At 41.8% G+C, this 10243-nt stretch overlaps 1 protein-coding gene across 1 annotated transcript; it reads left to right on the top strand.

The window, feature by feature from the left end:
* The first annotated feature begins 4435 nt into the window (after window positions 1–4435).
* On the top strand, window positions 4436–6016 carry LOC117736770 (protein FAM163B). The gene is given in 3 exon segments (XM_034542315.1): window positions 4436–4481; window positions 4484–4527; window positions 5567–6016. Coding segments are annotated over 3 exon segments (540 nt in total).
* The last annotated feature ends 4227 nt before the right edge of the window (window positions 6017–10243 follow it).

The following is a 10243-nucleotide window of genomic DNA, read 5'->3' as shown; positions in this document are numbered from 1 at the left end:
TGTAGATAGGTAGGTAGATGGATAAGTAGATAGGTAGGTAAATGGATAGGTAGATGGATAGATAGGTAGATGAATAAGTAGATAGGTAGGTAGATGGATAGGTAGATGAATAAGTAGATAGGTAGGTAGATGGATAGGTAGATGGATAGATAGGTAGATAGGTATATGGATAGATAGGTAGATGGTTAAGTAGATAGGTAGGTAGATGGATGTATAGGTAGATGGATATGTAGGTAGATAGGTAGATGGATAGGTGGGTAGGTAGATAGGTATATGATAGATAGGTATATGGTTAAGTAGGTAGGTAGATGGATAGGTAGGTAGATGGATAAGTAGATAGGTAGGTAGATGGATAAGTAGGTAGGTAGATGGATAGATAGGTAGATGGATAAGTAGGTAGGTAGGTAGATGGATATGTAGGTAGATAGGTAGATAAATACGTAGGTAGGTAGATGGATAGGTAGGTAGGTAGATGGATAAGTAGATAGGTAGGTAGATGGATAAGTAGATAGGTAGGTAGATGGATTGTAGATAGGTAGGTAGATGGATAAGTAGATAGGTAGGTAAATGGATAGGTAGATGGATAGATAGGTAGATGAATAAGTAGATAGATAGGTAGATGGATAGGTAGATGAATAAGTAGATAGGTAGGTAGATGGATAGGTAGATGGATAGATAGGTAGATAGGTATATGGATAGATAGGTAGATGGTTAAGTAGATAGGTAGGTAGATGGATAGATAGGTAGATGGATAAGTAGATAGGTAGGTAGATGGATGTATAGGTAGATGGATATGTAGGTAGATAGGTAGATGGATAGGTGGGTAGGTAGATAGGTATATGATAGATAGGTATATGATTAAGTAGGTAGGTAGATGGATAGGTAGGTAGATGGATAAGTAGATAGGTAGGTAGATGGATAAGTAGGTAGGTAGATGGATAGATAGGTAGATGGATAAGTAGGTAGGTAGGTAGATGGATATGTAGGTAGATAGGTAGATAAATACGTAGGTAGGTAGATGGATAGGTAGGTAGGTAGATGGATAAGTAGATAGGTAGGTAGATAGGTATATGGATAGGTAGGTAGATGGATAAGTAGGTAGGTAGGTAGATGGATAGCTAGGTAGATGGATAAGTAGATAGGTAGATATATGGATAGGTAGATGGATAAGTAGATAGGTAGGTAGATGGATATGTAAGGTAGATAGGTAGATGGATCTGTAGGTAGATGGATACGTAGGTAGGTAGATGGATATGTAGGTAGATAGGTAGATGGATATGTAGGTAGATAGGTAGATGGATACGTAGATATGTAGGTAGATGGATATGTGGGTAGATAGGTAGATGGATAAGTAGATAGGTAGGTAGATGGATATATAGGTAGATGGATAAGTAGATAGGTAGGTAGATGGATAGGTAGATGGATGTATAGGTAGATGGATATGTAGGTAGATAGGTAGATGGATATGTAGGTAGATAGGTAGATGGATAGGTAGGTAGATGGATAGGTGGGTAGGTAGGTAGGTAGCTGGATAAGTAGATAGGTAGGTAGATAGGTATATGGATAGATAGGTATATGGTTAAGTAGGTAGGTAGATTGATAGGTAGGTAGATGGATAAGTAGATAGGTAGGTAAATCGATAAGTAGGTAGATAGGTATATGGATAGATAGGTATATGGTTAAGTAGGTAGGTAGATGGATAGGTAGGTAGATGGATAAGTAGATAGGTAGGTAAATGGATAAGTAGGTAGATAGGTATATGGATAGATAGGTATATGGTTAAGTAGATAGGTAGGTAGGTAGATGGATAGGTAGGTAGATGGATAAGTAGATAGGTAGGTAGATATGTTTGGATATATTGGTAGATGGTTAAGTAGATAGGTAGGTAGATGGATAAGTAGATAGGTAGGTAGATGGATATGTGGGTAGATAGGTAGATGGATATGTAGGTAGATAGTTAGATGGATAAGTAGATAGGTGAGGCGAGGCGAGGTGAGGTGAGGTGAGGCGCGGCGAGGTGAGGTGAGGTGAGGCGAGGTGCGGCGAGGTGAGGTGAGGTGAGGTGAGGTGAGGTGCGGCGAGGCGAGGTGAGGCACGGTGAGGCGAGGTGAGGCGCGGCGAGGTGAGGTGAGGTGAGGCGCGGCGAGGTGAGGTGAGGTGAGGCGAGGTGCGGCGAGGTGAGGTGAGGTGAGGTGAGGCGAGGTGAGGCCGCGGCGAGGTGAGGTGAGGTGAGGTGAGGTGAGGTGAGGTGCGAGGTGAGGCGCGGCGAGGTGAGGTGAGGTGAGGTGAGGTGAGGTGAGGCACGGTGAGGCTGCAGCTCGGCAGGTCGCTGAGGGCTCCGGTTGTCGGCGGCTCTGTTTGCTGGCTCCTGTCTAATTGCCGGGTTGCTTTGGGAGCACTCAGCTGAACACAACATGTTTAATGGAATGCAGCGAGTTCATGAAATGCTAACTACAAGCTAAGAGGCCGATTCAGATTTTCATCTCATTACATAAATGTCTGAACCTCCAGGCCGGTCTGGAGTTTATAACTTTGCCTTAATGAACCACATTAATGCAAACTCTTCCACATCGGAAAACACATGGACGTGATGCCCGTCAGCACAGGGTTGTTATCAATATTGTTGATCACAGAGGAACAGAATCCATAAAATCTGCCGAGAAGGAGTAGAGAATGGAAGCTCATCTCATAATCTGCAGGTTTGGAAAGGTGGATGCAGTGATTTCTGTTGGTTTCTATGGATACATATATTCATTTATTCTGATGATTAGAATGACCACCCTTTGTTGAACACAATAAGAGACCTTCAGCCTCTTGGGTGGACCTTATTTCTGCGTCTACATAAGTTATGGCACAACGGGCCCCACCACACGTTATAGTCGTTTGTCTGTGATGGTTTTGGCCCTTTTTGAGGTGGCTTTGAGGCTCTTAGTGGCTCTGTGTGTCTTTGTGGTTATTTTTGGATCTTTGTGGTTGTTTTTCCTCTTTCATAGTAATAAGTGTCTCTTTCTGTTGCTTAGCCGCTACTATGTCTTTCTAGTCTTTTGGTAGTTGTTTTAAGATTCTTTGTGTCTCTTTAACGTTGTTTTGCGTCTCTTTGTTTTGACTTTGTGTCTCTATGTAGTTGTCTTGGTCTCTTTATAGTTCCTTTGTGTCTCTATGTAGTTGTCTTGGTCTCTTTATAGTTCCTTTGTGTCTCTTTGTAGTTGTATTGGTCTCTTTATAGTTCCTTTGTGTCTCTCTGTAGTTGTCTTGGTCTCTTTATAGTTCCTTTGTGTCTCTTTGTAGTTGTCTTGGTCTCTTTATAGTTCCTTTGTGTCTCTATGTAGTTGTCTTGGTCTCTTTCTAGTTCCTTTGCGTCTCTTTGTAGTTTCTTTGTGTCTCTTTGTAGTTCCTTTGTGTCTCTTTGTAGTTGTTTTGTCTCTTTGTAGTTTCTTTGCGTCTCTTGTAGTTGTTTTGTCTCTTTGTAGTTTCTTTGCATCTCTTTGTAGTTCCTTTGTGTCTCTTTGTAGTTGTTTTGTCTCTTTGTAGTTTCTTTGCGTCTCTTTGTAGTTTCTTTGTGTCTCTGTCGTTGTTTTGTCTCATTTAATAACCGTTATTTTGGTTTCATGTCTCTTTGAGTGACATTTGAAGGTCCGGGCGGCCCCTGACACTTTGAGCCTGTTCAGTAATCCATCCATGTTCCACCTCACACTTACAAAACAAAAATGATATCCAAAGCTCGAAACAAGCTGGGCGTCTGTCAATGATGCATCAGAGAAAAATAAGTATTGCGTTGTGACAAATGGTTCATTATTTATTTATAGTTTGACACTTGTTTCTTCTTCTTTCTGGGAGAAGAACTGAAGCTGAATGTGCTGCATGTGAGCGCCGTGCATGAATGGAGGTGATGACGACGTCATCGGTGCTGTGCAGAGCCAGGCTAGCTGTTTCCTCCCGTTTCCAGTCTTTGTGCTAAGCTAAGCTAGCCGGCTCCGGGCTGTAGCTTTATATTTACCACACGGACTCCAGAGTGCTTTTGATCTTCTCATCGAACTCTCTGCACAGAAGTAAAAAAGGGATTTCTCCCAGGTGAGGTTTTTTGATTCAGTAAAAAAGTGTTTCCTGCTGCTGACGCCACACGTGTAGTCACGACTGAGTGTCAGTCACTCTCCTGGATAGTATTGTCACTTGGCCGACTGTAACTTCATTCTCTTGATTCATCGCGTGAAGTCTTAGCCGATAATAAATCCATCGGCAGTATTTTCAGTAATTGCCGCTGGCGAGAGAAAACGGTTTTGGAGCTCTCCTCACTTTTCCTCCACCTCCGTCCTCCTCCACCTTTCATTTCCCTCTTTTCTTCTTGTTTCTTATCGTCTCTTCACATCCTTTCTCCTCTTTTCTTATTCTCCTCCTCTTCCTCGTCCCTGCAGGCTGTTGATGGAGAGGATTTCGAATGTCAGCCGGGACAGTGGTCATCGCAGGAGGAATTCTGGCTACAGTCATCTACTGACCATCGTCGCTGTACTGTGTTTATGTAGGTTGCAGGTAGGACCGGTTTATTTTTTTACCAGAAAAAAGTACATTAATTGATGTTCTAAAAGCATCCCTACTAAAATAAACAATAATCCAAGTACAATGAGACCGTAACAGGACGAAGACAGCGATGCTGCGTGGACCTACATGTTAATCATGTTTAATTTGACCCTCCTAGTTCAATGTGTTAGCGTTCTAACATTTGATGATTAGCACTGAACACAAAGTACAGCTGAGGCTGATGGAATGTCTTTGCAATCAAGTATTGGACACATTAAAATGTTGATCCGATGTTGGCATGAGAGGAAAAGTGAATACAGTTCATCCTCAGGGGAACGTGAATTCATCCGCTCAACGATCCTCATACAACTGTTCGTAGGACATCTTGAGAAAAGGTACTCCTCACTTTAGGTTTAGAAACAGGATTTAGTTTGGGTCAGAATGACCAGTTAAGAGCTGGTAGGAGTAAGTGAAAGAAAACATCAAGTTGACTTCTCGTTGCACGCGGACAACGGACACGGGGGTTTCTGTTCGTTGGACCCGTCGACCTCCTTCCTGCCCGCCAGGTGCCGCCTTCATTCCTCCTTCACGGTTACTCCGGAGCCAAGAAAGAGATTTAGGTTCAGGCAACACAACCGTCTGTTTAGGTTTAGAAAAGGAAAGAAGAGGTTTAGATTAGAGCTGAAGTCGCCTTTACGTAAATTAAAATAAGTCGAGGTTGACTTTTTAGTTTTACACGGCACACGAAAACCGATCCGGTGTTTGCCATATTGCAAATATATTGACTTCCTGTGAAACACATCGTACTCAAGAGAGACGCTGTGCTGTCAGCCGTATGAGATCAGTAGAGAAAACAGCTGGAGCTGCATGAATAAAACCAACAAGGACATTTATTAACATGTATGATAAACGCTGTTTATTCTGGTTTATGTCATGTGGTTTCACACGGGACACGAACACCTTCTGGGTGAAAGTCCAGCGTTTGCAAATATCCACATTGTTGTGAACATTAATAAAACGTTGTAACCGTGAAGCTCTCTTCCCGCTCCAGTATTACTGCTGTAAGAGGGAGGAGTCTGAGAAGGGGGAAGAGGCGGAACCAGAGCTCGCCACCATGTCTCCGTCCCGGCCTCTGGCTCTGTCCGCTCCCCCGACGCCGCCGACGCCGCAGCGCTACTGCGACGAACCGGACGACTACCCCCCCACCTTCCTCACCGAGGCCAACGGGCCGGCCAGCTACTCCCCCACGCCGCCGCCGCCGCCACGCAGGTGCCAGCGCTCGCACGCCTTCTGCCCGTCCTGCGCCCGCTGCTCGCTGCCCTTCTACCTGCAGCACCCGGAGAGGCTGTGCAACGGCGGCCGTAGGTTCAGCTACAGGACTGTGCAGCAGCAGGACCTGGAGCTGCCCATGGACCTGGCCAGCTTCTACCAGAAGCTCAACCTCATTCGCTCCGTCACCATGAAGGAGGTGGTCACCCACAGCATCAGCACCGACGTCTAGAAGCCGACGGCGTGGAGGTCAAGGTGCACCGGCGCACTCGATCAACATGCTGTGGATGCAGCGTGGATGCTGTGTGCTGAGGCACTACAACTCCAGAGGGCGTTTGGGTAACGCATCTTCTGGCAGCCATATTGGAGGTCTGCTAACGGTTGAATGCGTTTGTCTCTGACAGATTTGACTCGTTCTTTGTCAGTTTTGACATTTGATCATTTTGTGACCAATATGTCTGATTTTGTGTTTAGAAAAGTAGCTTGTTAGCTACCTAGCTAGTATGTATGTGTATCAAAGTATGTACGAGACAATTTACAGTTTGTGATTTTCAGTAAATTAAAACACAGGTTTTGTTTGTTTGTCTGCACCACAAAACGAGACAGAAGTGGAAGTAAAAATCCCAAATAGCTGAAATAAGTCTGGTTTCTTAAATGAGGCTAATGTTCGAGCTGACTCTCTTTTAAAGGATGAGTCTGGTTTTATTGTCAATAGATCCCATGACTTGACCAAAACCAACACTGAATGTACAAGTAGTAACAGGTATTGTGTTTGTGCTTATGGCTATGTTCACACTGCAGGAAGAATGGCCCAAATGTGACTGAACAGTGTGAACAGCACAAATCACATGAAAGATGATCTTTTCGGTACTGATTTGGGCCACTTTCTAATGTCTGAGTTTCTTTGCAGTGCAGCCTCAGTCTGAAGTCTGGTATCTCTTCTTTCTCTGAGCCATTCTTTAAAAACACATCACCGTTCTTCATTTTGACACAATCCCACATACAAAACTCACTCCAGCATCAAATGCGGATTTAGCTGAAAGATAGAAAAATAGTTCCCAACAAATTCACTATTTCCTCATGCTTGTTTGATAAAAACTACAGTGACCAGCTGTTTGAGAAGTTACCGACAGGAAGTGAAAAGGTATTGAGACACATGTTGGTTTTGGTCTTTTCGTGGATTTAATGAGTAAGAAACTGTAGAATAACTCCTTTAAGCGTGTTTTGAAGAAGAGAAAAGCTTCAGTTTAGAGACCGATTCATTTGGAGACTGTTCACATTGACTTCACCCGTTCTCCAACAGGTGGTCCTCTGCTCCAGTACTGAACATTACTGTGTATATGTGTACTTTTACTGTGTACCTATAAATATGCACGGACAAAAAGCCAAGTGGATGTTTCCTTTGTGTTCGTAGAACTGTACAGTGTTAGACGTGGTGAAGCTCCACACGTGTTTCCACTTGAAGCTCCAACCAGCCAAACTCAAACACCTGGAGAGGGGCGAGCTGTTTTTAAGGTTGAAAATCAATGAAGAGAATATTCTTTTCTTTTATCAACAATTCCCCCGGGTGGTGTCAAAGGGTAAAAAAAAAACGCATCTGTGCACATTAATTATCGATTTGAGAGCATTCATCATGAATTTGCACATTCCAGTAAGCTTTTCATTCCTGCACTTAAAGGGGCACCGTATTGTAGTATGTTTCACATTAACGTTGTTTCTGCCGAGCTTTATGCAATATGGACTTGTTAAGATCTGAATTTAACTCGAATTGTTCACATCTACAAGTTTAATCTGCAATATCTAGAATTCTGGCTAAATGTCAGTTCATAATCATTTAAATTGTATTGTTGCTGTAATATATTACATTTTTGATTTGTGACATATTTCTAAAACACATTCTTGAAAATTACTCAATAAATCACCTTCATTTTTTTATTGAAAAAAAAAAATATATATATATATATATATATATATATGTAAATGTGTGTCTGTCAATTACAATCTTGACTGCAGTAATTCAAGACAAAGAAGGAAGCCAAAATTGGGATTTTAATCTTTGGTTTAAAAAAGAAGAAGATAAACAAAAATATTGCAGACGTTACATGGAACTTCAGCATTGTGTGTTTATGGTCTGTACTTGGTTCTAACAGCAGAGGGCAGCTGGTCGTTCTGTCTGTGAGAGTGTTTCAGTGTGAGAGTGAGAGAGTGTTTCAGTGTGAGAGTGTTTCCCTGTGAGAGTGTTTCAGTGTTTCAGTGTGAGAGTGTTTCCCTGTGAGAGTGAGAGAGTGTTTCAGTGTGAGAGTGTTTCCCTGTGAGAGTGTTTCAGTGTTTCAGTGTGAGAGTGTTTCCCTGTGAGAGTGTTTCAGTGTGAGAGTGTTTCAGTGTGAGAGTGAGAGAGTGTTTCAGTGTGAGAGTGTTTCAGTGTGAGAGTGAGAGAGTGTTTCAGTGTGAGAGTGAGAGAGTGTGAGAGTGAGAGAGTGTGAGAGTGAGAGAGTGTTTCAGTGTGAGAGTGAGAGAGTGTTTCAGTGTGAGAGTGTTTCCCTGTGAGAGTGTTTCAGTGTGAGAGTGAGAGAGTGTTTCAGTGTGAGAGTGAGAGAGTGTTTCAGTGTTTCAGTGTGAGAGTGAGAGAGTGTTTCAGTGTGAGAGTGAGAGAGTGTTTCAGTGTTTCAGTGTGAGAGTGTTTCCCTGTGAGAGTGTTTCAGTGTGAGAGTGTTTCAGTGTGAGAGTGTTTCCCTGTGAGAGTGTTTTCCTGAGAGAGTGTTTCAGTGTGAGAGTGTTTCCCTGTGAGAGTGTTTTCCTGAGAGAGTGTTTCAGTGTGAGAGTGTTTCCCTGAGAGAGTGTTTCAGTGTGAGAGTGTTTCAGTGTTTCCCTGTGAGAGTGTTTCCCTGAGAGAGTGTTTCAGTGTGAGAGTGTTTCCCTGAGAGAGTGTTTCAGTGTGAGAGTGTTTCCCTGTGAGAGTGTTTCAGTGTTTCACTGTGAGTTCCTATTGCGGTCCAGAAAACAAATCTCATTTCAAAGGGCTTTTCTGAAGCATTAAATGATCCAATGACTGTGATCTCTGGAAGGCGTTTACTTCCTGGTGAATCCGTCTTACTGTATCAGTCGGCGTTCTGCACCGACGGGACGCATCGAGCGTTTAAAACCGATTCTTAAGCTTCTGATTGGTAGCACAGTAGATGAGTGTTTGGTACTTCACTTCACATCAGTAGAGAAAACAGATGGAGCTGCACATCATTCTGTTCTTTATCTCAAAATGAACATTCAGATGGAATAAAACAAAGCAAATTTACACTGTAACATGAGGGCAACGTGTATGATAAAATGGTACGCTGCTAATAAAATAAATGCTGTTTATTCTGGTCGGCTTCCCTCAGAAAATGAGTCTGAGTGTGTTCTTGTGCGATGTCATGTGTGATGTTGTCCTTGTGGGCATTTCATGAACGTGAAAGTGTGAACACATGGTGCTCTTTCTGTGTGTCTGGATTAAAGTGCAGAACCTGCAGATTAAAACAACTTTGTTAAGATGAATGGGTGTTGGAGGTCAGCTGCCGAGGAAAACATGTTGGTGTACGTTTCCATTGAATGACCACGTGTTTGCATTTTGTCACACCAGATATATCATATATATATATATATATATATATATATATATATATATATATATATATATATACTATTTTGAAAGTCACGTGGTATATTAACATGTAAGACATAAAGAATGTCCACTCAGGATGGGTCTAACTCACACAGGACTTTCATCCAGTGGACCATTGTTCAAGTCTTGTGTGAAACTGAACGCAAACTTTTTACTTTGTTACGTTGTTACTTTACTACATTACGTTGTTACCTTGCTACATTATATTCTTACGTTACTACATTACGTTACTACATTATGTTGTTACTTTACTACAATACGTTGTTACCTTGCTACATTATATTCTTACGTTACTACATTACGTTACTACATTATGTTGTTACTTTACTACAATACGTTGTTACCTTGCTACATTATATTCTTACGTTACTACATTACGTTACTACATTATGTTGTTACTTTACTACAATACGTTGTTACCTTGCTACATTATATTCTTACGTTACTACATTACGTTACTACATTATGTTGTTACTTTACTACAATACGTTGTTACCTTGCTACATTATATTCTTACGTTACTACATTACGTTACTACATTACGTTACTACATTATGTTGTTACTTTACTACAATACGTTGTTACCTTGCTACATTATATTCTTACGTTACTACATTACGTTACTACATTATGTTGTTACTTTACTACAATACGTTGTTACCTTGCTACATTATATTCTTACGTTACTACATTACGTTACTACATTATGTTGTTACTTTTCTACATCACGTTGTTACCTTGCTATGTTATCTTGCTACGTTGTACATTAAGTTATCTTGCTACGTTATATTGTTACGTTACTAC

The sequence above is a fragment of the Cyclopterus lumpus genome, chromosome 9 (assembly GCF_009769545.1).
Source record: "Cyclopterus lumpus isolate fCycLum1 chromosome 9, fCycLum1.pri, whole genome shotgun sequence".
NCBI lineage: Eukaryota > Metazoa > Chordata > Actinopteri > Perciformes > Cyclopteridae > Cyclopterus > Cyclopterus lumpus.
Note: the sequence above shows the minus strand (reverse complement) of the source record. Positions and strands in the feature narration are given on the sequence as shown.